The sequence below is a fragment of the Silurus meridionalis genome, chromosome 9, assembly GCF_014805685.1.
Source record: "Silurus meridionalis isolate SWU-2019-XX chromosome 9, ASM1480568v1, whole genome shotgun sequence".
Lineage (NCBI taxonomy): Eukaryota > Metazoa > Chordata > Actinopteri > Siluriformes > Siluridae > Silurus > Silurus meridionalis.
In genome coordinates, this window is record NC_060892.1 from 22,799,979 (window position 1) to 22,827,458 (window position 27,480).

At 39.1% G+C, this 27,480-nt stretch overlaps 2 protein-coding genes across 4 annotated transcripts in view; both read right to left on the reverse strand.

The window, feature by feature from the left end:
- Positions 1-7,957: 7,957 nt before the first annotated feature.
- amh (anti-Mullerian hormone) lies at positions 7,958-12,051 on the reverse strand. The gene is made up of 7 exons (XM_046858335.1): positions 11,827-12,051; positions 11,357-11,632; positions 11,057-11,229; positions 10,845-10,953; positions 10,094-10,223; positions 9,621-10,021; positions 7,958-9,548 (listed from the first exon to the last, which is right to left on the reverse strand). The coding sequence occupies exons 1-7, from the start codon at positions 11,951-11,953 to the stop codon at positions 9,130-9,132; spliced, it is 1,635 nt and encodes a 544-aa protein (XP_046714291.1). The 5' UTR covers positions 11,954-12,051; the 3' UTR covers positions 7,958-9,129.
- Positions 12,052-23,639: 11,588 nt separating this feature from the next.
- The window catches only part of dot1l (DOT1-like histone H3K79 methyltransferase), a 28,581-nt gene continuing 24,740 nt past the window's right edge, over positions 23,640-27,480 (reverse strand). For 2 of the 3 annotated variants that reach the window (XM_046858331.1, XM_046858334.1), the window contains 3 exons: positions 26,806-27,375; positions 24,383-25,010; positions 23,640-24,256 (listed from right to left, as the gene is read on the reverse strand). In XM_046858331.1, the coding sequence (XP_046714287.1) occupies positions 24,496-25,010; positions 26,806-27,375 (1,085 nt within the window). In that variant the 3' untranslated portion in view covers positions 23,640-24,256; positions 24,383-24,495. The remainder of the gene's footprint in view (positions 24,257-24,382; positions 25,011-26,805; positions 27,376-27,480) is intronic. The other variant, XM_046858332.1, reaches the window with a different exon arrangement.

Here is a 27,480-nt window from a genome sequence, read left to right on the forward strand (position 1 = left end):
TATACAACTATACTCTTCACACACACCTCTACACATAATACAACTATACCCTCACCACACACTCTACACTCTTTATACATTATACAACTATACTCTTCACACCTCTACACATAATACAACTATACCCTCACCACACACTCTACACACTCTTTATACATTATACAACTATACTCTTCACACACAACTCCACACATAATACAACTATACCCTTTACCACACACTATACACACTCACCACACACTCCACACACTATACATCTATACACTATACACATTATACATCTATACACTCCACATACAAGCCACACAACACGACACATTATACAACTATACACTCACCACACAACACTATACACACACTCACCACACAAGTGTGATATTATACATCTATACATTATACACACTATATACTCCACATACACTATACATCTAAACACTCCACACACACTATCGCATTCCACACACAACACTGTACACATAATACAACTATACCCTCACCACACACTATACACACTCACCACACACTCCACACACTATACATCTATACACTATACACATTATACATCTATACACTCCACATACAAGCCACACAACACGACACATTATACAACTATACACTCACCACACAACACTATACACACACTCACCACACAAGTGTGATATTATACATCTATACATTATACACACTATATACTCCACATACACTATACATCTAAACACTCCACACACACTATCGCATTCCACACACAACACTGTACACATAATACAACTATACCCTCACCACACACTATACACACTCACCACACACTCCACACACTATACATCTATACACTATACACATTATACATCTATACACTCCACATACAAGCCACACAACACGACACATTATACAACTATACACTCACCACACAACACTATACACACACTCACCACACAACACTATACATATTATACATCAATACATTATACAAACTATATACTCCACATACACTATACATCTAAACACTCCACACACACTATACGCATTCCACACACAACACTGTACACATTATACAACTATACCCTGACCACACACTGTACAAACACCACACACACTCCACACACTATACATCTATTCACTATACACATTATACATCTATACACTCCACATACACACCACACAACATGGCACATTATACAACTATACACTCTACACACACACACGACATTTTACACATTAGACAACTATACACTCCACACAACATTATATACACAATCCACACAACACATATACATTATACAACTATACACTCCACACAACACTATAGGCATTCCACACAACACTGTACACATTATACAACTATACCCTCACCACACACTATACAAACACTCACCACACACTCCACACACTATACAGCTATACACTATACACATTATACTATACATCTATGTGGAGTGTATACACTCCACATACACACCACACAACATGGCACATTATACAACTATACACTCTACACACACTCCACACACTATACGCATTCCACACACAACACTGTACACATAATACAACTATACCCTCACCACACACTATACACACTCACCACACACTCCACACACTATACATCTATACACTATACATTATACATCTATACACTCCACACAACATTATATACACAATCCACACAACATATACATTATACAACTATACACTCCACACAACACTATAGGCATTCCACACACAACACTGTACACATTATACAACTATACCCTCACCACACACTATACAAACACTCACACACACTCCACACACTATACAGCTATACACTATACACATTATACTATACATCTATGTGGAGTGTATACACTCCACATACACACCACACAACATGGCACATTATACAACTATACACTCTACACACACTCCACACACTATACGCATTCCACACACAACACTGTACACATTATACAACTATACCCTGACCACACACTGTACAAACACCACACACACTCCACACACTATACATCTATTCACTATACACATTATACATCTATACACTCCACATACACACCACACAACATGGCACATTATACAACTATACACTCTACACACACACGACATTTTACACATTAGACAACTATACACTCCACACAACATTATATACACAATCCACACAACATATACATTATACAACTATACACTCCACACAACACTATAGGCATTCCACACACAACACTGTACACATTATACAACTATACCCTCACCACACACTATACAAACACTCACTACACACACTCCACACACTATACAGCTATACACTATACACATTATACTATACATCTATGTGGAGTGTATACACTCCACATACACACCACACAACATGGCACATTATACAACTCTACACTCTACACACACACAAAACATTTTACACATCAGACAACTATACACTCCACACAACACTATACACACAATCCACACAACCTATATACATGATACACCTATACACTTCACACAACATATATACATTATACAACTATAAACTTCACACAACACTCTATACACACTTTTCAAAACCTATATACAGTACATTATACAACTATACACTCCACACACACATTATACACTCTATACACTCTAAACAACTATACACTCACCACACATTCCACCCAACACTATACACATAAAACAACTAAACAGACACACTCCACACAACCTTCTACACACGCTACACAGCACTCTATACATTATACAACTATACACTCACCACACACATTATACACTCTAAACAACTATACACTTACCACACATTCCACCCAACACTATACACATTAAACAACTAAACAGACACACTCCACACAACCTTCTACACACGCTACACAGCACTCTATACATTATACAACTATACACTCACCACACATTACACACACAAGCTACACAATGTTATACAAATTGTACAACTATACACTTCACACACTCTACACACAATATGCAGCTATACACTCATCATACACTCTACACACACTCCACACTGAAACAGCACACAAAATCAAATCATAAACTGCTATCTTACTGTATAAATATACTACACAAAACGACCAGATTTCACACACGGAAGCTTGTTCATTAATAAATTTGATTTGTGTAGTGCTTTTAACAATTGACATTGTCCCTGAGCAGCTTTACAGAGGCTATAAAATGTAAATTTATACATTAGTGTTTATAAATTTATTGCTAATAAGAAAGCCAGTGGCAATTGTGACGAGTAAAAAGTTCCTGAGATGGTCTGAGGAAGAAACCTTGAGAGAAACCAGATTTAGAAGGGAACCCATCATCCTTAAATATAAAGACATTTTACAGTGTGAACAGGGAGCAAGTAGGGACTCTGGCAAGACCAGCAATGGCAGCATAACTAAAATAGAGAGCCAGAAGGTAGCACAGATATGAGGGATTTCAGGGATATAAGACTGTCTGCCACATCATCATGAAACATTGCAGCATTATATAAAACAATCTGGTTTTGATCAGCACAAAGACTCCTTTTCAATTCAAAGGAGAGGAAAGCAGTGTTTAATGTTTAATATGTTGGACGTATAATTAAAAAGTTCAAATCTGAGCACCTCCAAGTTACCTGTTCTGGGCCCCCCAGCATGGCTCTTAACCCTCAACTGCTCTGTTGTATAAATGGAATAATTGTAAGTCGATTTTATTTGTATAGCACTTTCAACAATCTACATTGTCCCAAAGCAGCTGTACAGAGATAAATAGATTATTTAGAATTAATTTATTAATAAATTATAAATTCATTAATAAATTACCCTCTAGGTTTATCCCTAACAAGAGGGCCAGTGGTGACTGTGGCATTGAAAACGAGGGGCATAAATCTCAACAGTAAAGTGAAACCCTTTCGACCCTGCTCAGCCATGTTTACTGTAACCTGCTGCCTTTGATTTTTTTTATTTTTTTTACAATCCACTTTCAGCTGTGCCTGTCAGTCAATAACTAATTTCTGACACTTGAGTTCACCATATCCACCCTCTCCATGACCACGCGCGGTACGTATTTAATACCTTCTTTATCGCAGTGATATTCCTTTCGATATGTATATACAGATCATATTTATGTATGTATAGATTTCATGTCATTTTAGCTTTCTGCAGTTCAGCCTGAAGTCTATTTAAAGGTGTATAGAAGGTCTTGTTGTGGTTCTTCTACAGCTGATTTTAAGGCACTTGAAATGACAGAAGGTTTTGTATTCATCTAAAACTACTGAATCAGATTCGGATGTGAGATGATGATCTAAATCTGGTGTGTTTTGTTAATCTCTGCTGCTCACTTGTTGTCACAAACATAGTTTTAGTGGATTCTAAATCCAGAGTGAGGTAGGATTCTGACAAAGACCAGGTCTGGTAAGCACATTTACAGTCTACACTACACAGGCGAGATCTCTGCTCCTCTGATTCTGGTCTTTTAATTGTTTCTTTTAACTGTTTACACCTTTATGGGTGCCTGGGCTTTTTCCTCCTATTCACCAAAACTGTAGAATTCTCTCCCTATTGAGACAGTCTGAACCTTTTAATGTTTTTTTAAAATCTGGTCTTAAAGCGTACTTTATTTTCAGGATAGCTTTCAAGTGATTTTTTTGGTGATGTGTCTGTGATGATTAATTTATTTTTTATTTATTTTATTTTTCTATTATTTTATTTCATTTTAAATTAAATTAAATTAAATTTTATTGCTCCGAAAGTGCTTTAAGATGTAACTTTAAAAATAAATATTAAATAAATTATTATTAGTAGTAGTATTATGATTAGTGCCTGCCAAAAGTGTGGAAACATCTAATCCCCCCCTTCAAACCTGGAGATGGAAGCGTAATAGTTTGGTATTGTTTTGGTGCAGGGAAGTTTGGAGACTTATTCCAGGTGAAAGGAATACTGAACCAACATGGCTACCATTCTATACTTCAACACCACTGCCTGAACCGCGGGTCATTAAAACTTCACCATACAACAAGACAATGGGCTGAAGCCTACGTCCAAGCTCTGTAAGCGTTATTTAAAGAGCATTTATCGTATGGAGTGTTACCTCTCATGGAATTAGCTGCCTAGTCACTGCACTCTGCTCTGAGATGAACTTGGTGACAAGCAAGAAATCTCCAACTAGTAAAAAACAAATTTTTCAAAGAGGCATGACATTTGTTCCTTATAAGTTTTTCCCTAATGAGCGAGCAAGTGGCAAATGTGGAAAGGAAAAACTCCCTAAGAGTACATTGTATGAGGTAGAAACCTTGAAAGGAACCAAACTCAAAAGGGATCTATTTTACTGAGCAATTCAAGAACTTAAAGGATGGATTTTGGACTGTATTTAATATCAATAGTCTATTACAATGGCTCAGGACCACAGGTTGCATAAACAATTCTGCGTTTTAGCATCTATCACTGAATAGCACACTTCAAGAATGATGGATGGACATTCAGTGCCACCCAGATGAGGATGGGTTTTCCCTTTTGAGTCTGGTTCCTCTCAAGGTTTCTTTCTCATGCATTCTCATGGAGTTTTTCCTTGCCACAGTTGTCACGGGCTTGCTTATTAAAGATAAACTTACAATTACAAGGAATGCACTTACAGGCACTAAACTTTTTTCTTTTATACAACATTATAACTGCGTTATTTCTGTACAGCTGCTTTGAGTCCATGTGCAGTGTTGCGTGAATGCGCTATACGAATACAAATTAATTGAATTGAACCCGTCCTTATTTGTGTGCCACTGAATGTCCATTCAGTATAGTTACATCATTGTTGAGGTTAATTCATTGAAATCATTGTTACTTTCTAAGTGGCCTATTTTAAGGTGCCTTAAGCCAAGCTACATTATCTAGAGTGTAGCGGAACGTTGACTCTAGACATTCAGTAGACCGGTCCAATCAATGCCGATAATTTGATTTATTATTGATAAACTCGTTGCAGTAGTTGACGTGAATGTGCGTTTTACACGGTAACATGGCTAGGTACATGTTCTATAACTGAGGTAGATTTTGAAGGAGATGAGGTAATGATCTGAAATAACTTCAACTTTAATTAGACCGTATGAACTATGACCATATTTTCTTTATTTAATTCAAATGTTATTATTAAATCCCACTATCACCACTCTGACCAGGGGTCTTATTACATTCTGATTTATTCCTGTTGAATGGACACAACTGCCATTCTTAAAGGGTTTTCCTGATTATAACAACAAATATTAAAATCACAGACAATTAATGCTTTGACTAAAGAAGTTTGAAAACCAGAAAAGGACCCTGAGGGAATATATAGGTGTACTGATGTTTCTAATGAAGTGGACAGTGAATGTATATGAATTTGTTTCATCTCATAGAGAAATATAGCCGGATTCTGTCCATTATGTCTTTGAGTGAGGTGGAGAACCCATGGAAAGGAATCAGCCTGAACCGCTGCATAGTCCTGGCCATAGCCATTGTGGTGCTCATCTCTGGAGTTGAAATGGTTCAAGGTAAGTGATTTTTTTACATGTACATGTGCACATTTTCTCCATATATTCCAGCCTGTCAGATTCCAAAGCTCCCATACTTGGGCCCTTGAGCAAGGCCCTTAACCCTCTGTGCTCCAGAGGCACCCTATCATGGTTGACCCTGCGCTCAGACCCCAGGTTTAAAAAAAAAAACAAGCTGGGATATGCAAAGAAAAAATTTTGCTGTGCTGTAATGTACATGTGACTAAATAAAGGCTCCTTCTTCTTTTAGATTCAGTGAAGCCGATTTTCGAAGTGGCGGAAGATACTGATGGCATGAATCCGGTACTATATATATATATATATATATATATATATATATATATATATATATATATATATATATATATATGAGTTTATATATGAGTTTATATATATAAAACTAAATATACGGCTCATTAGGGGTGTCCCCAATTAAGGATTTACATAGTCGAATTAAAATTGCCAAGTCTTGCCTATAGTTGACTAATAGTCGAATCATGTACGTGTTTATTTTCTTTCACACCCAGCACACAGAAATAACTTACTAATAAATCGACCAAAGCTGCCTGTCAAGTGATCGAGGAAACTGACAATGACTTTGTTTTTTATTTGAAAGTCAAAATGTAACCCTTACATTTTGAAGCCACGATGTACAGAACATCACACAGATCTAGAAAAAAAAAATCTACATTTTGGGTCAATAAACCTAAAAAATAACCAATAAATGAAATTTTCCTCAAATCAATTTGGCTAAATTGCCTGTGCAAGCGCGCTCTATGTACAGCGCAACATCAATATACCGAAAAACAATACATAATAAATTTACAGAATTAAATTGAAACAGAATATATCGTTACAGAATCTCCCAGACATTGTTAAATATTTCAATCCCTGTTGCCAAGATTCTCACGTGTCAGTCACTGATCATGGAAAGTGAAAATGTAATCTATGGTTGGATATATTCAGGCACTTCAAAAATATTTATTGAAAGCTTCTTTCTTTTGACATTTTTTATTTAAAGAATTATTATAATAGGCTGTATGTTAATTTATTGGGAAAGAACTGGTAGTGAAATCAGACCCCCATATCACTAAAATGCTGTGATCCTCATTTTTCACACCATCGACTGTGAGACTGGGAGTCGAATCAGGCTCCTCTTATTAAAGCATCAAATCTTTGACTACTTGGGGTCACCCCTTATTATAAATCCCCCATTTTACCCCATATTATAAATCAATTTGTTTTTGTTTTTCAGTTTGAAGCTGCTTGGTGGGATAATCTTGCCTTTTGGAATTGGGGAGAAAGTGAGTTTAGCCCAGACCAAGAAGCCAGGCAAGCCGGAGAAAAGACCGGGCCCAAAGGACTCCGCAAGCGAGAAAATCCTAACAAACTCCTAAAAGATAAAAACTGAACATGTTAATCGAATCGGAATGAACAACTCGAGGGGAAAAGGACAGTCAGATAAATGAGTTATTTAGTATTTGGTTTATTGCTGATCTGTAGGCATACAAAATGTAAAATACATAAGAAATAAGACATTATCTTGGTGATATTTATTATATTAAAAGTAGCATGCACAAGCAATGGTGTGACTAAATATGAACATAGACCAACTTATTAGATGGAAGAAAAACATTCAAATAGTTTCTGCACTGGGGAAAAAATGTTACTCTTGTTAGGAATATCATTATTTATCTCAGAAAACAGAAACCATATGCACCAAAAACTGGTCAAATCTATTATTCCTTCAAAAAAGGTAAATCTCACAACAAGAGTTTTGCACAGCTGTAATTGACACTGATTATCAGATTGGATATGTTCTGCATGTTCTTGATTGTAGTTTTCAATATATAGAAAAATGTGTGCAATAGCAAAATAAATGATACATGAATGATACATGAAAGGTAATATCTGAGACATCTTTTATCATATATATATATAAATGTGTGTGTGTGTGTGTGTGTGTGTGTGTGTGTGTGTGTGTTCCAGTGGTGGACAGTAACAAAGTAATTGTAATTCGTACATAAATTTTTATTTTCACATATGATGTATTTCCATTTGGGGAGACTTTTAACTGTAACTCGACTACATGTCAAAGTCAAATAACTTTTTACTCAACTACATTTTGCAAAATCAGTCGTTTATTTTTATTTATTAGTGGATAAAAACTGGTCAACCACAAAGCGCTGAGCATGCACTCTGTTCTAAACTTGTTTTGATTGGCGCTTGGTGGCATCTACTTATCACCAACATATAGTTTAGCATCAGTTCAACAGCAAGTAGAACATTTTAAGAGGAATAAATGATGGAAGAAACTTCTCACTCAAACTCATCACAACACCCCTGACCTTGTTTGCACGATTTGTTTTTTTACTGGTTAAAAAGAAGTTTTTGGGCTCATGATAAGTTTAATAGATATCAATCAGTGTTCGAGTAATGTCATTCTATTAATAGACCATATAAATCTTAATACTTTGGATACTTAAGTAAATTGTAAGGCAAATAATTTAGTACTTTTACTCAAGTGAAAGTTTATATGGAGATGGTAGTAATATGGAGTAATAATATTTTACCGAGTTTAGCTCTACTTCAGCTCAAGTACATGGTTAGTGTTCTTCGTCCACCACTGGTCGGTTCTGATTTTAGCGACATCCACACTCTTTGGCAACCATGTTGGTCTTGTAAGAAATGGTGGTGTCGTCATTGTACACCTCAATCACACACAGGTCGTCGTACGCCACGGGCACACAGCAGAGTGTGCGGTTCAGAGGCTGTCCACTCTGGAGATGGCTGTTCAGCAGGATAGCGTGGTTGTTACCGTTGATCAGCGGGAAACCACATGCTCCCTCACAGTTTTTAATGTTGGCCGTAGTGGGTTGCAACAGGTACTTCTCTAGGGACACAGTGAAACTCTCAAGGCGACACTGGCTAAGCTTCGGGCCTTCCTCGCCTCCTCGGGCGGCCCTCTGCGCTCTTTCTACCGCCCAAGCCCCAAGTACAGCCTGTAAAGCCTTCAGCAGTAAGACCGCCCTGTACTGGACCTTGCGCTGGTTTTCCAAACCTGTCGAAGAGACAAAATGAGACACACAAACATTTACAGCAACCTGAAAAAAAAAACAGGTAAGCAGATTACCTGTTTCTGGAGCTTCTCCGTCTTCAGGGAGTGCACTGAGGACACTGAGAATCCGCAGCGTGTCCATCGCATCGCGCCCAACTTCCTCTGTTCGCACTTGCGCTAGAGCCTGGTCTAGTTTGAATTTCAGCACCGAGAGCAATGACGGCTGTAGGTCCAGCTCCACTCGGTGGGCTGTCAGTCCTGAGGTTTGGCGGGGGAAGTAGAAGACGGTTGGATTGGTGGAATTGACCAGCTCAAGAAGAAGGGACTCGCTGGAAGACACTCCAAGAGTTAAAGGGGGCAGAGAGTGGAGAACACCGGGGCTGAGTGTTCTGACCTCATGCTGTGCAAGTAGTGGATTTCCTTGAGGGGAGACCTCATTTAAAAACTTCTGCAGTTCACACAAGAAGAGGAACGTCCTAGAAAAGGACAGGATGGTTACATCAGAGACAATGGAATACTTAGTTGAAAGACATTGCTTGGAAACTTACCCATTTTCATGAGGTACATTTTCATGCTCAGGCTTCTTGGAGAACAAAAGAATCACTGGACTTGACTGCTTGACCCTGGTCTTTGTCCGATGCATGACGGCCTGCAATTCAGCCAAACCTATTTTCTTGTCTAAAAAATAAAACATTTTCATACATTTTCATACAGCGATCAGGGCAAGACATTATAACCACTGACCAGTGAAGACAATAACACTGATTATCTCTTCATCATGGCACCTGTTAGTGGGTGGGATATATTTAGGTAACAAGTAAACATTTTGTCCTCAAAGTTGATGTGTTAGAAGCAGGAAAAATGGGCAAGCGTAAGGACTTGAGTTTGACAAGGGCCAAATTATGTTGCCAGACAAACTGGTCAGAGCATCTCCACGTGCATCAATGAGCCTTGGCCACTCATGACCTTGTCGACAGTTCATATTGACCACTGCAGACCGGGGACACCCCAAAAAAGCTGCAGTTTTGGAGATGCTCTGACCCAGTCGTCTAGACATCACAATTTGGCCCTTGTCAAACTCGATCAAATCTTTACACTTGCTCATTTATCCTGCTTTTAACACATCAACCTCGAAGGACAACTTTTTCACTTGCTGCCTAATAAATCCCACTCACTAACAGGTGCCATGATGAAGAGATAATCAGGGTTATTCACTTCACATGTCAGTGTTCATGTTATACCTGCATACATCATGAATAGTCCTAGCTGCAATACTTATGCAGGAAATACATCACTCACCACTGTCATTCTGAACTTCCATCCTCAGTTTTACTTTCTCGTAAATGAAGCCCTCTGCCTGAACTCCTGTAAGAACCAGAAAGCGTGTTGCCTGAGAAACACACACTACCTGGGACAGAATGAAGAAACAAATGGAAGAGAATGTCAATGTAAAACCTCACAACGATACTGTTACATCAGCAAACTATTGTTTTTCTTTCTCTCCTTCCCACCTGGGTGTTCGGCTGAAGGTGCTGACTACTGAACTTTATCTTCAAGAAATCTGTGTTGCTGGAGTTGATGAAAAACAGGAGCACTACGGAAATGGTTTGTTCGTAACATTTCTCAGGATTTGCGAAGTGGAGGGTCAAGCCGATAGTCCCGTCTTCTTCGACATCCCAGTGTTCTTACAAAAAAAAAGACAGGAAATAAAATGAATATAAAAGACAGACAAGGGAACGTAGAGACAAACCTTGGAGCATGGTCTTTGCTCACAGATATGCACACTACTCATAATTTAACATCCGCCGTACCTTTTTTGCTGTGCAGACATTCTGGAGTGTCGTTGTCAATCTGCGGCGTCTCAAATTGGGAATGTCTCGCACCATCGTGCTGGGAACAAAATCCCAACTGAGAGAATTCCTGTTTTACCAGACTACTGTCCTTATTCCAAACTTGTTGGAAAGCAAGAAGGACTTCTTGCAGTGCATCAGGATTTTGCGGCTCCTCCTCAAAAGTGGGCATGTCCTGCAAAGGAGGCTGCAAGGGAGAAGGTGTAAAACTGGCAGGACCTCCAGAGGACACATGTCCTGTAAACAGGTGCACAAATACGTTAGTGACCTTGCTATGGAATGCTGCATGAACGCACGTAGTTTAATCGTTGTAGAAAATCGTTTCTAGCTCAGTGCAAGCGGTCTAAGGACAGAATCGTAGCCAGGCTTTGCTACATGCAAGATCTCCCCTATAGGAAATCTAAAGAAAACATCAGAAGTTTGAGACTGACCTGGCAATGACTGGACTGCTATAAAGTCCTCGTCTTGGTTGAGCTCCGTCTCATCATTCCCAAGTGGTCCTGTGAGCACCGCTGTTGGCAGGAGCAACGACAGCCAAAAGCACATCTTCACACCCATTCTCACATCAAGTCAGTGCTTGTGGAAGGATTCAACAATGCAAACGAATTTTATACACAACGTCAGCATTCCTGAAGGAAACAAGCTGCCAAAATAGCTTCACACTACCGTGTCCTTGAATGGAGGGATTTTGATGTGTGGCTTTTGTTTTATTAAGGGGGTTGAAGCAGACAGTGCAGATGGGAAGAAACATTATTAGAGCCTACAGATAAAGACAGACACCGGATTACTTTACTGACTCCCTGGGTGTTTCACCTCAAAAGTCAACAGCTAGAGCTGATAGTAATACATCAGGGCATTCCAAAAATACTCATTTACAACAGATCTTTGTTTCAGTGTATGTTATTCATTTCAGTTATCGTAAAATATACTGGACTTTTATATATATTATATATAGCAGTATCAGGCTGTGCATTTCACACCCAGGCCTTCAGTGGTTTACTGCGTGAATCCAGTGTTGGACAAAGTAGACAAACCATGTACTTAAATTACAGTAGAGATACACAAAAATATGACAAAAGTAAAAGTGTCCCTTAAACGCTCACTTGAGTAAAAGTACAAAAGTATTTGCCTTTGTATGTATTAATTATCAAAAAGTACTGATTTATTATTGCTATAATGTATTCCTATTCTCATTTTTGTCTCAAGACTCTTTGCTTAATCAACTCAGTTTATGTGAAAAATATCTAATGTTACTCTCAGAACACCGAACTATTAATAAAATGATATTAATGAGTCAAACACTGATTGATATCTATTAAATTGATCATAAACACCAAACCTTCTTTTCGACAACTTTAAAAAAACAGCGCAAATAAGGTCACGGGTGTTGTGGTGAGTTCGAGTCCGGAGTTTCTTCCATCATTTATTTTTCTCAAAATGTCCTGCTTGATGTTGGACTGACGCTGAACTGCATGTTGGTGATAAGTAGATACACCAAGCTGCGATCAAAACAAGTTCAAAACAGAGTTTGCGCTCGATCCTGATTGGTGGATTGCTGCGTGCTTGACAAGTTTATGCCATTACTAAAGTAAGAGACCCAATGAACACAATTCAACAAGTCTCCTTTTCACTGCCTGCATACATCATCTCGAGCAGAAGCATCAACAATAACCTCATAAAATGTTCCTCTGCATTTTGAAGCATTTTATTGTGCATTACAGTGGAGACCTGGATTTTTCTCCCTCCCATAAAATGGAAAATGGAAAAGTAGTTTTATTTTCAATGCACTGACTGTTTCTTCCTGTTAATCTGCCACTTTGTTTCGATTGTTTTCCTTTTAAATGTGAATAATAAAAAAAATGGAAAATTAACAAACGTTTCGTTTAATTTGTATTTGACTTTTTGTGTAAATGAGGAACATGAAACATCAACTGAAACGATATCATATATATATATACAGTGAGGAAAATAAGTATTTGAACACCCTGCTATTTTGCAAGTTCTCCCACTTGGAAATCATGGAGGGGTCTGAAATTGTCATCGTAGGTGCATGTCCACTGTGAGAGACATAATCTAAAAAAAAAAAATTCAGAAATCACAATATATGATTTTTAAACTATTTATTTGTATGATACAGCTGCAAATAAGTATTTGAACACCTGTCTATCAGCTAGAATTCTGACCCTCAAAGACCTGTTAGTCTGCCTTTAAAATGTCCACCTCCACTACATTTATTATCCTAAATTAGATGCACCTGTTTGAGGTCGTTAGCTGCATAAAGACACCTGTCCACCCCATACAATCAGTAAGAATCCAACTACTAACATGGCCAAGACCAAAGAGCTGTCCAAAGACACTAGAGACAAAATTGTACACCTGCTCAAGGCTGGAAAGGGCTACGGGGAAATTGCCAAGCAGCTTGGTGAAAAAAGGTCCACTGTTGGAGCAATCATTAGAAAATGGAAGAAGCTAAACATGACTGTCAATCTCCCTCGGACTGGGGCTCCATGCAAGATCTCACCTTGTGCGGTCTTAATGATCCTAAGGAAGGTGAAAAATCAGCCCAGAACTACACGGGAGGAGCTGGTCAATGACCTGAAAAGAGCTGGGACCACCGTTTCCAAGGTTACTGTTGGTAATACACTAAGACGTCATGGTTTGAAATCATGCATGGCACGGAAGGTTCCCCTGCTTAAACCAGCACATGTCCAGGCACGTCTTAACTTTGCCAATGACCATTTGGATGATCCAGAGGAGTCATGGCAGAAAGTCATGTGGTCAGATGAGACCAAAATAGAACTTTTGGGTCATAATTCCACTAAACGTGTTTGAAGGAAGAAGAATGATGAGTACCATCCCAAGAACACCATCCCTACTGTGAAGCATGGGGGTGGTAGCTTTATGGATGAGTGCTCACCAACTAAAACTCAACCCCAGCAAAACAGAACTGCTGGTCATCCCAGGTGATTAATCTCCAGGTCAAGATCTCCAAATAACACTTCATGACTCTCTGCTCTCCCCTTCAGCCACTGCTCGTAACCTTGGGGTAACTATGGACAATGAACTGTCTTTTTTCCCCACATGTCGCTAATGTTGCTCGTTCTTGTCGATTTCTTCTCTATAACATCCGAAGGATTCGACAATTTCTGTCCATACAGGCTGCCCAGGTGCTTGTTCAGTCTCTTGTCATTTCAAGACTTGACTACTGCAACTCTCTGCTGGCAGGTCTTCCCCTGAACGCTATTCGTCCACTGCAAATGATCCAAAATGCAGCTGCACGACTTGTGTTCAATCAGCCCAAGTTCTCCCACACCACCCCACTGCTACGCTCCCTTCACTGGCTTCCAGTAGCTGCACATATCAGATTTAAAACACTGATGCTTGCCTACAAGGCCAAAAATGGACCAGCACCATCTTACCTCAGTGACCTCATCACATCTCGCACTGCACCACACTGTCTGAGATCCTCCAGCACTGCTCGACTGGTACCACCTTCTCTCAGAATGAGAAGTAAGTACACTTCAAGGCTCTTCTCTGTTCTGGCACCGAGGTGGTGGAATGAACTTCCCCTAGATGTCCGTACAGCAGAGTCCCTGATTATCTTCAAGCGACGACTAAAGACCTACCTCTTCCTGAAATACCTAAATTAGCACTTATCAAGTTTGTAGAATTCGAGTTATATTTATATTGAGTTTGTAATCTTGCGTACCAGTGTAGATTTATTCATTGCTAGAGATTTAAAGCACTTTTGTACGTCGCGCTGGATAAGGGCGTCTGCTAAATGCCGCAAATGTAAATGTAAATGTAGCATCATGCTTTGGGGGTGTTTTTCTGCACATGGGACAGGGCGACAGCACTGTATTAAGGAGAGGATGACCAGGGCCATGTATTGCGAGATTTTGGGAACAACCTCCTTCCCTCAGTTAGAGGGTCTTCCAACATGGCAATGACCCGAAGCACACAGCCAGGATAACCAAGGAGTGGCTCTGTAAGAAGCATATCATTACATTACATTAGCGGCATTTATCAGACACCCTTATCCAGAGCGACGTACAAAAGTGCTTTAAATCTCTAGTAATGAATAAATCTACACTGGTACGCAAGATTACAAACTCAATATAAATATAACTCGAATTCTACAAACTTGGAAAGTGCTAATTTAGGTATTTAAGGAAGAGGTAGGTCTTCAGTCGTCGCTTGAAGATAATCAGGGACTCTGCTGTACGGACATCTAGGGGAAGTTCATTCCACCACCTCGGTGCCAGAACAGAGAAGAGCCTTGAAGTGTACTTACCTCTCATTCCCGAGAGAAGGTGGTACCAGTCGAGCAGTGCTGGAGAATCTCAGACAGCGTGGTGCAGTGCGAGATGTGATGAGGTCACTGAGGTAAGATATCAAGGTTCTGGCGTGGCCTAGCCAGTCTCCAGACCTAAACCTAATAGAGAATCTTTGGAGGGAGCTCAAACTCCGTGTTTATCAGCGACAGGCCAGAAACCTGACTGATCTAGAGAAGATCTGTGTGGAGGAGTGGGCCAAAATCCCTCCTGCAGTGTGTGCAAACCTGGTAAAAAACTACAGGAAATGTTTGACCTCTGTAAGGCTCCTGTACCAAATATTAACATTGACTTTCTCAGGTGTTCAAATACTTATTTGCAGCTGTATCATACAAATAAATAGTTAAAAAATCATACATTGTGATTTCTGGATTTTTTTTTTTAGATTATGTCTCTCACAGTGGACATGCACCTATGATGACAATTTCAGACCCCGCCATGATTTCTAAGTGGGAGAACTTGCAAAATAGCAGTGTGTTCAAATACTTATTTTCCTCACTGTAAATAGGCCAAGAAAGCAAATAAAGCAAGAAAAAAAGCAAGAAAGGAAGAAAGCAAGTAAGCAGACACGAAAAAGAAAGAATCTATCTATGTGAAATGAACACCAATTGAGTTTTCATGCAAATTCCACATAAAAGGAAGCACAAAAGTATAAATAGTTTATAAAAAAACTGTTGTGTTTTGTTGGCTGACCTTCTCACAACGTCCAGCTTTTCTTACAGTCCGTCTTCATAATTTCTTTCATAATTGTACCGGTGACCAAATCAGTTTTTTCTCCTCCGTCATGCTCGTTGGGTCAGGAGTGTTTTGACAGTAAAAGGGGGACCAACACAACGTTAGGCAGGTGATCATAACGCTATGCCTGATCAGTGTAAGTTTTATACATTGACTTTGACACAGAAAATCCACTTGGCATTAACAGAAAGTCAGAGGACACGGGTATCTGCATTTCTAAGGCATTGTGTTGTGGGGCTTTTATAATACACATGTATAAATAGGTCTTGTTTTTGGGTCTGGAGCCCTGGAGTGATGTATGCAAAAGAAAAAAAAGGTAAGAAAAACTATGTATAAATATGGACAATTAAGTGCTTGGACCCCTAATAATAACAATATTAATCATCACTACTAATCCTTAGTAAAGCAGGTGAATCCAGAAAGTTAGTTCTGTTAGCTCAAAATAGACTTCAACCTTGAGATATGCCTCAGTATGACCGGACAACACAGACTGCGGAACACACACAGCTGCAAATGTTTTGAAGCTTTTCAAGGTCTTTATTCTGGCAAGTATATGAGAATAAGACCCCAAAGAGTGAGAAAAAAAAACCTCAGACACTATTTCAAAAATGTATTAAAGCGTAGATAGAATTGAACATCAAATTCCCAGGAAAAGTTTCAAACGTTTTTTTTAAGAATTACCATTCAGGGTTTCTTCTTTAATTGAGTTGAATAATGTAAGTAGGAGTGGAACAAATACATCTAGCAAACACTGCTGCAGTAAATACACGATTCCCTCCGTTCATTTCACAAACAAAAAAGGTGAGAGGCTCCTAGATTCAGGCCCATTTTTAGCCAAGGTTGTGAGGAGATATAAAGAGTATGTTCTGCAGCGGCAACACAGCACTTGAGACAGTTCATCCTCAGTGAGATGTCTATTTGGGGATGTTTTTCAGCAGCAAGAACTGGAAGATTACTCAGGATCAAGGGAAAGCTGAATGCAGCAATGTGCAGCGACGTCCTTGATGAAAACCTGGAGCTCAGACTGGGGTGACGGTTTATCTTCCAACAGGACAACGACCCTAAACCCACGGCCAAGATAACAAAGGAGGGGCTACGGGACGACTCTGTGAATGTCCTTGAGTGGCCCAGCCAGAGTCCAGACTTGAACTCGATTAAAAATCTTGATGAAAATGCACCGATGCTCCCCATCCAACCTAATTTTAAAAAAAGCCAAGAAATAGAGGTGCTCAAGCTTGTAGCATCAAACATCATACTGTAATTGGTGTCAAAGGTATTGACATTTTTTGAAAAAAAGTATTGAGCAAAGGCTGTGAATACTTATGTAGTTTTTATTTCCCATTTTTATTATTTTTAATAAAATTGCAAAGATTTCAAACACACTTCTTTCATGTTGTCATTTTGAAGTATTGATTGTAGAATTTTCCAGAAAATAATGAAGTCATTCGATTTTGGAGTAAAGCTGTAACATAGAAAGAAAGAAAGATGGTGGACTCTACAAAGACTTTTTGGACAAAACAGCTCAAAACAGGTTTTTTTTTTTCATGAACATTTATGCGTTTGCGTTTTCTTTCCTGTAGAATTTGCACAATCACACAATTTGCTTCAATTTCAAATCCCCAGAAAAACCTGAATGTAAAAGCTGAATATATGCACAGGGTAATTTGATGAGATTAATATCGATGCTTCGGCTAGAGATGATGTACGCAGGAGTTGCAGCTGCGGCTGCAGTGAAAGGATTGCAAAAAATTGTTTATTGAATTAATGCTTTTTTCTTCTCACTGTATGAGATTCCTGTCTGTGATGCAGCTTCCTGTCACATTGCATTTCTCTATAATATTGATGGTTTCTACAGTCGTGGATCATAACGTTATCAAAAGGAGGCTTGATGCAGGCAGGAACCAACCAAAGGCTTAAATATGAAATACATGGCCTGCATTTATTTCATTGTTAATTTAATTACACATATTGGAATTTTTACTTGCCCTAGTGCAGAATCAAGGCAAAGCTTAATTTATCCATAAACTAAATTTTTTATTTATATTTTTTATATATATATATATATATATATATATATATATATATATATATATATATATATATATATATTATTTTCATTCAGCTTGCCCTGATTCTGCAAAAATTCAAATAGGAACATTATAGCCGTAATAAATCAGAGTACTTTGGATACTTAAGTACATTTGAACGTATTCTATTAATAGAAAGATATGAGTCAAAAACTGATATCTATTAAAATTGAGCCCAAAACCTTCTTTTTGACTACTAAAAAAAAAAAAAAAAAAAAAAAAGAAAAGGCGCAAATTGTGGCCACGGATGTTGTGGCGAGTTCCAGTCAGGAATTTCTTCCATCATTTATTTTTCTCAAAATGTTCTGCCTGATTTTGGACTTATGTTGGTGATAAGTGGATACACCAAGCTGCAATCAAAACAAGTTCTAAACAGAGTATGCGCTCGATCCTGATTGGTGGATTGTTGAATGCTTGATGAATCGTGATTTGATCAAATCACAACCCGAAACGAATGATTTCACAAAATGCATTAAAAGTAAGATATTTGACTCGCAGTGATGTGAAAGTTAGTCTCCCAAAAGAAAAATACTTCACAAAAGTACAAACACGTAAAAAGCTACTGAAGTAGTAACAAAGTACAATTACTTCATTTCTGTCCACCAGTGTGTAAATAAAAGCACACACACACACACACACACACACACACACACACACACACACACACCAAACCAGAAAAAGAATGAAGACTCGAACAGATCAAGGCAAACAAGGGTTTATTTTTCATTTATTATTAGAAACACTTCATTAAGCAATAGAACCAGCACCAACAACAGCGATTAGAACATTGGCGAAGACTTATTGCACCATCATCCTATACTGCTCTATGTGAAAAGTGGAAGTTTGGTCATTGAAAATGACAGCGATGCAAGAAAGTTACTTTTCTTTCATATAGAACTAAACGTTCATCTTTATAACTTAGTGTGAAGAGAAAAATATGGTACAGAACGCATGCGAGCACACGCCGTGGCTGGAGAACGCTGGCAAGACGTGAGAGAAGAGAGGAAAAATAAAATGCTCATTATATAGAAACAATGCAGGATAAGAACATTGATTCTCGGGGGGGAAACATTTTAAATAAAAAAATTCAGAAGATGAGCCACGTTTCTGAATCCCTTTTTATATATCGGAGACAAACGGTGAAATCAGACCAGTAAGGCATCTTCCTGAGACTACGGCTGTAAATGTGGACCTTTACAGGTTTAACGCCGGCGCTACCAACGCGCGAAGGTGCCTTGAAATGTAAAATTCTAATCTTGCATGTACCTGAGTAAATACAGAACTACTCTATCCTGTTGGCGTGCTAATAAGAAATCCCACGAGCGCTTCCACACGGCCTCATTCTCACCCTCCGAGAAGAGAGAGCGAGAGCGAGAAAAAAAAAAAGAAGAAACAGGATCGAACTCCGGAGAAAAGCGCAACCTTTTACGGGGGTTCGCTAAGCTTGTCTTGTATTTAGAAACACATAGCTGCACTTTCCTTGTTTAAAGTGTACGAGAGCACCGTTATTCACTGGTCTAAAATCTAATCCAACTACCCAGGAGCTTAAATCTGAATATATATATAAAAAAAAAAAAAGAAGAAAAAAGAAAAACACAATCAAGAAACACAAACAAGCGACTGTTACAGCTCACTTCAACAATGAATACATAATATATAGACAGTGCTGGTTCACATCCTACTTATATTCTCTGGCTGTTGCACACATCATCCTCAGTTCACGCAGAACATCATAACATTACACTATTTTAGTCCACATCGTCGCGAACAAACGGTCACGTGACCGTAGTCATCCGTTACCCACATCGTCCTCATGCTTTCTCTGATCCGCTACTTGGGCAAAAAAACGTCGCAAGTCTTTTCTCAAACCAGACACTCGGGAATGTAAAGAGAGCCGCTCTAGTGTCCTGGGATTGCTGGTTCTTGTCAGACTAAACAGATTCACAAAAACGTGAACGGTGATCCCACAAACACCGCTAACATCTCCGCACACTTGATCGAAGTAGGGCTGGGCAATATGACTTGAATAACATCAAGAGAAAAGTCTGTACTTTTCCGAGGTATCGCAGAATATTGTGATTTCTTTTGAGTTGATCAAATACGTTTTTTTTTTTTTTTTTTTTTGAGTGAATGCTGCTGGATTTGTTTTTGGTCCCCCCACCCTCCCCATTCAGAGAGTTATCTAATCAGCCAATCATGTGCTGGCAGCACAACGCAGGACATGAGTTCTGTTCCTCTCAAATATTTGAAAACTTATCTATGTGGCTTTAATTATAATAATTGCTGGAGAAGGGCTGATTTGAGTCTAGCAGAAATAAAGATCCAAGACTGATCCAAGCTCACAAGAAATCAACTGCCACAACTGTATTACCCTCTCCAACCACGGTGAGCAGAAAACAACTCGGCATGCACAAAACTTTTGTGGATTTCCATCAGAAGAAAAAAAAAAAAGTTTTTCCACAGCTATCAGCCAAGATGATAAACATGAAACTATCATGGGATTGAGAATTAAACCGCAAGGATCTAGACTAGGAAATATAATTATTTAAAAAAATATAAAAGGTAATGTCCACCACTGCCTAATTTCCACCTGAACCTGATGTGATCATCTGCACGTGTATCCCCTCCACCTTAAGGTTCAATGTTGGATTCCTCCTACAGTTCTGTCGCTCACTTCAATTCTTTGGACCCTTCTGTAGAGAGTTTTGTGTGGAAATATCTGATGTTGTCTGGGTTTGTATATATAAAAAAAAAAAAAAAACAAAAAAAAAAAACCCACCACCATCTGGTACCAAAAACTATGGAAAAATCAAGATCTGGTTTTAATTTTTCCATAGTTTTTAGTACCAGATGATTTTATTTATATACACATTTATAATATATATGCACACACACACAAACTATACAATGTAAGACATTTCCACAGATTCTACACAAAATGGTCCGAAGAATAGGAGTGGATGACAAGTCTGTGGGTGTAAACCAACATTGAGTCTTAAGGTGGACAGGCTACAGGTGCAGATAATCACATTACCTTCAACTTCTATCAGACAAAAATAAAAAGCTATGATCGGCATTAAAAATATAAAATAAAAATCACCTTTTCCTGCATGATTAGATGCATTGTGCTGTTGCAATATAAATATGGCGGATTAAAAGGAACAGCATGAATACTCAGATGTTCCTTGTAAAATTGTTTACATTGAACATCTCTTTTGTGCTCGAAACATTTTGCTGGAAGTTTGTTTCTGCAAGAGGAACCAAGTATTCAGACACTTTCACAACACCCTCAAACTAACAATGGTCTAAAACTTGCAATTCACCCGAGCATTTGCCAAGAATTCAGCTCATCCTATATGGGGAAAAACGGGATGTGTGTATAATCCCATGTGCACAAAACCGACAGTGAAGGATGGAGATGAAAGAATCATAAGCTAGTTTGCAAAAAAGAGCCCTGGAGTCATTACTTTTCCCTAAAAAGAAACGTGATACACTGGGACACACTGGAGGGGAATTTAATCTCGTCTGCTTTGAGGAAAGTCGATGGAAAGCTAAAACAAGCGGGAACATTGCATGGCCGAACCAGTCTACGGACCTGAATGCTGGCAAAATATTATGGAGTATTATGAAAAGAACATTTGAAGACAATTTGATGACGGCAAAAAAAAAACCAAACAAAAAAAAACCACGGGTCAAAATAACGATGCCACAAAACATTTCTGACTTTAGAAGAGTCAAGCATGCAATTGCCATTAGCAAGTACACGGTGCTTATTCTGGGTGTCTGAATACTTTTGCTAACCACGTTCAGGAGAAAACGAATAAATACATATTACAAAAAAACAAAATATATGAACAAGAGTCGGACAGACTGCTTGCCCCCTCACTGTATACTAAAATACCGTTCCAGAATCGTGATTTATTTTTTCTTTGTTGGTCATATCGCCCATTCCTACTGTAAAGCGTGCCTAAGAAAGATCAGTCAACCTGCGAAAAAGCTCTGAGCAACTCGAAGCAGGGCGGACAGAGGGCATTGCCTCAGAGAGCACCAAACGCCAGCACCAATGGAGACGGCGTCCCCACTTTAAAGTCTAGATCAAGTAAGAATTCGGTTAAAAATGCTTCGGATTAATGCAGCGCCTAATTGCTTTCCACATGGTGCTACATAATGCGAGGTCCCTGTCAACAGAAGCACCCAGATTCTTGATGTTCCTAATATAAATAGGCACAGTCCAGAGTTAGATCTTAGCACCATGATTTTTTTTTTTTTTTTGTTTGTTTGTTTGTTTGTTTGTCATGTACACACAAGTTGCACTAATTTATGCAGCACGTTAACACAAAATTAACAAAATGACCACAACAGAAATGATAAATATTCAAAATTATACAATTATACATTGAGTCATTTCCATTCACAGTACAAAAAATGTCAAAACAAAAGGGGAAAAAAGCGGCAGTTGCACAGTAGATTATTATTTTTCTTTTTTTTTTTGCCTTGTTACATTTTACCAGTGTTTGAAGATTGTTTTTTTTTTCAATTGTGTGTGTGGATTTCCTACTTGCAGAGGGCACCACAATGTTAATAATGTGCATTATTCAAAAGCAGATTTTCTAGCACCTTTTCTGAGCAAAAGTGTTTTCAGCACCATGGATCTTTATTTCATCTCGAAGAAAAAAAAAAAAAAGAAATCAAGAAAATCACCTGAATTGATTTCATGTCTGATGCTCAGTTATTTTTTTCCCCCCATGTACAAGCATTTAGAAAAAAAAAAATTCTGAAATTTCTTTATTTAAAAAATTTGTTATAGCATTATATGCTTAATAATTTAATAATTTGTGCTTTCGCCACTGTTTGAGAGTTAAAAATTATATATATATATATATATATATATATATATATATATATATATATATATATATATATATATATATATATATGAATGAAAGGAAAAAAAAAAAAAAAAAAAAAGTATGTAACCCAACACACCATAACTGAGTTTCTCCAATAATCAGGCCTGTTTGTAGTGAATATCTATCCAGTGTAAATGTAAAGGAATATATAATGTGTAAGTATGCAATGCAATCTAAATCAATTCATGATGCTTTTACAGAAGTGTAATTTCTTTTTTTTATCATCACATTTCCATGATCATTTTCAAGTCTATATTCCCACATTTACCTTTAAAGAAGGTGCCAGAATGTTCCAGGCAACGTTAAAGGCGAACACAGTGCTGAGCTTCAGCATCGAGCAAATATTCGGTAGTTTCGATTATCGCTCACCTGATGCCTCGTTTTTTTTTCATGGACTTCAAATATAATAATAAAAATACATTTTTTTTTTTTTTTTTAAACAAAGCCCAAATTCTACACAAAAATGACGATGTTTAGAATTGACATTCCTCTAAGGCATTGTTTTAAATACACAATTAATGAATGACAGCGTGTTCAGTGCCTCTTTTTTACAACTTTAACCAGACAAGAACACAAGGTGACGAGTGGTCCTGACCTGTGTGTGTGTGTGTGTGTGTGTGTGTGTGTGTGTATACAAGCATGTGTTTTGTGTGTGTACTCGGATGCACTGCTGCCAAGTTCGGACACCTTTGGGTGGCTTCAGCTAACGTCAGAGCACCAGTGAGGAAGAGCCCATTGGTCTACACCAGTCCATTGCATAGGTTGCGTTGGGTTGAGGTAGATTGCTTCAGTTACCTGGAACGATAAGTGCCGAGTGAGAAGCTAAACGATAAACCAACATGCCGTTTCACACACGTGCATGCACAGGAACATGCGGATATCTGCGTGAGCAGCTTGAACACGCAAAAGCAAAGCACATACCTTGTTCAGACTGAGGCACAAGCTTGGCAGGTACCGTACAGCAGCTCCTAAATATTAATGACCCCAAAGTTCAGATCTCCCTCCCCCAATTCCCAATTCTGCTCACAGGGCCATTACCTGGGCCGAGCAGTGTAGGGCACCTGCATACCCAGAGTCCTCCAGGAGCTCACCAACCCACTGCTGCTGCCTCCACCACCACCACCACCACCGCTGGTGCTGCTGCTGCTCGAAGAGGGCAGATAGGGCAGTGTAAAGGGCCGCGACAAAGAGGAGGCAGCGGGAGTGGTTGTGATGCAAGTGGCGGGAACGGGAGAGGGCGATGAAGAGGAGGCAGGGGACACGTGTAGCGTTTGGAGGGAAACGGACTGCTTCCTCTCCGAGCGTGGTGGGGAAGGCTGGAAAGGGGCTGAGGATGAGGAATTGTTAAGAAGGGGAGGAGGGGGAGGCAGGGGAAGCACAGGAGGGGAAGGGGTGTGCAGGACAGTCTGCGTGCGGCCATATTGGGCCAAGAACAAGGCCCCGGCTTTGGAGTCCAGATTCCTCTGCTGCGAGGAAGAGTGGCTGTGCTGGGAACTGGGGGGCGCAGACTGTTGAGAGGACACTGATGGCGTCATGTGGTGAAAAATCCCTGTGGCAAAGTGTCGAGAGAAATAGAGGGAGAGCAAGATGGAAGCAGGAGGGTCAGGTTTAAGGGCAGGAGAGAGAGAGAAGAGAAAAGAGAAAGTGGACAAAAAGATGGGATGGGGGAGTGGGTTGGGGTCAGAGACAGGTAATCAGCCAGGTTGTGCATAAGCAGCAAGCAAGTTAAAACAGGCTCAGAGCAATGAGGCATGACACTGCTGACCCAACTCTGACACCAACATGGCTCTGTCTTCAGAGTAGTGATGTGCGATATTGACAACAACAACAAAAAAATTTCTCTCTTGATACTTTTTTGGGATGAAAATTTGACGATGTTTTGCTGAGTGTGTTATTGTGCCTTAAAGACTACCGTGGACACCGTGATTCCTAAAATGTTTGATTTTCTTCATATTCTGTGTGGTGGTCATCAGTTCACAGTAGTGAACATCCAGCCATCAATCTGTTCCAGAAAGTTAATTATAATTATATATATATTTTTTACCTTTATAAAGCCATTTCTTTCTAAAAAGGTATGAGTCATCTTTTTACATTTAATCAGACAATTAGAACAATAAGAAGACATTTTGGCTGTTACCAAGCAAATAAAATCAGTATCAACAAAATTCATCTTTGCATTACAGACGAAAAAAAGGGCTGCATCTGAAATGGCATTGAGATGCATTTACACTGTCTAATGCAGCTCAGAGTGACGTGTAATGCCTTAACCTGCAGTTACAAATGCATAAATAATGCATTTGCAACGTTTTATTTAAAACACAAAATGGTGAATACTGATTTTCGAGATTATAAATAATAAAAAAAAAAAAAAGATATTTTAAATGTGACGTCAAATTTAACATCAGTAAGTCACTGTTAATAAGCAAGTCTTTGCAACCGAACCGAAACATTCAAACGTTTGATTCGTTCAGGAACGAAACAGTCACGCACTCAGAGACGCAAAACAGTGCTCTGAATTTGTTTGGATTATTTTTGTTGGCGAAATTAAGCAAAGACAGTGTCTAAAGCATCAGTCTCTTAATATTAACTACATTTTTTATTGAACAGTTGTATAAAATGTACATCACAGTTGTATTCATGCTGATTTGAAATTTATGTTCTGCTCACATGTTCAATTTCGTGAGAACTCTAAATGCATTTTATTAAACTGTATCACGCCTTGAAATAATGCACTTTAAATGCGTAGGCACACGAGTGTAACCTATTAGACTTCATCAGGTGATGTATGCGTGCACTCTGCAGGTGAGTTTTGTTTGGGTTTTACTCGATAATGTCAAATCGCACATCGTTGAACGAACATTTACGATATAGCAAACAATTTTATAATATATATAAATAAATCGTACACCCCTGCTTAAAAGGTTGCAATCTCAACCTGGTTTCCCAAGACAGAATATCTTGTGCCTTTGACTGCGATAAGTTCAACAGCTGGGCTGCCAGAGGAATGTCTCAAACCAAAAAAACAAGCCATGCAGACATGAACACCCAAAGAAAAGTGAAGGACACTAAGTCCAGAACTTGCCAAAAGGGAGGTTTTATTGACATGGCGAACTTTCAAATCATACCATCATGTAAATTTTTCATCTCGACACAGTTGCATGTATGGGGCAGTTTTCTGAGGGTGTGTCACACAACGAGCTAATGGTTCAATGCCACAGAAAGCGAGGGGTGAGAAGGCAGAAGGGGCAGTACTTTCACTTACCTCCCAGCCTTCATGGAACCGCAAGCTACTGAGATAATTTATACTTCCAAAGGGGGAAAACAACCCATACAGAACAACTCACCTCCTGCAGCGCCCCCTGCCAATCCAGCACTAGAAAAGCTGCCCAGCACGGAGTGACCATTAACCAAACGTGGAGGTCCGCTGGTGGTCGAGTTAGGAGTCTGCGCCCCAAATAAGGACTGTAGGACAGAGGTTCCGCCCAGAGGGAAGTACTGTCCCACAGAAGATGCTGAAGAAACGGCTGTGGCTCGACCAGCTTTTCCACACAGGAGGCCTCCACCAGCTGCGGCGGAGATGAAGAGGTTCTGGCTGGTCAGACTGCTGATGGCCTTTAGCTCCCACTCCCGTGCCTTTTGCTTAGGAAACGATTCCCGTGCTTTGTCCAGACCTAGGAAGGCTTTAGGGTTCCCCCCGTACTGCTCGCTGCGCTCTCGATCGGCCCGTTTTTGCTGCTTCTGCTCGGAGTCTGAGTCACAAGAAATTCCTCCACAGAAAGGGGAGCTGCTCTGGCGGAGGTCTGGAGGAGTGGGCTTGGGGTCGGAGATGGGTGAGAAGGTGGACTTCCATTTGCTGGAAGAGGAGGAGATGTCGCTGCTCACACTACTGGCCCCGGATTTACGGCCCTGGGAACCTAAAAAAATAAAGTTAGCCATTGTAACATGGAACAAAATAAAAAGTAAAAAAATTAAGAAGCATTTCAATTTAGATGTATAAAACAATTACTTTTTTTCCAGTG

Bases quoted from the DNA above. Each gene is read 5' to 3' on its own strand.
- amh (XM_046858335.1), bottom strand. From the start codon at position 11,953: ATGGGTGTGAAGATGTGCTTTTGGCTGTCGTTGCTCCTGCCAACAGCG. The intron at 10,954-11,056 runs GTGGGAAGGAGA...ATTCTGTCCCAG, and splicing joins ACCTTCAGCCGAACACCCAG to GTAGTGTGTGTTTCTCAGGC. The intron at 9,549-9,620 runs GTAATCTGCTTA...TCTCTTCGACAG, and splicing joins CGGAGAAGCTCCAGAAACAG to GTTTGGAAAACCAGCGCAAG.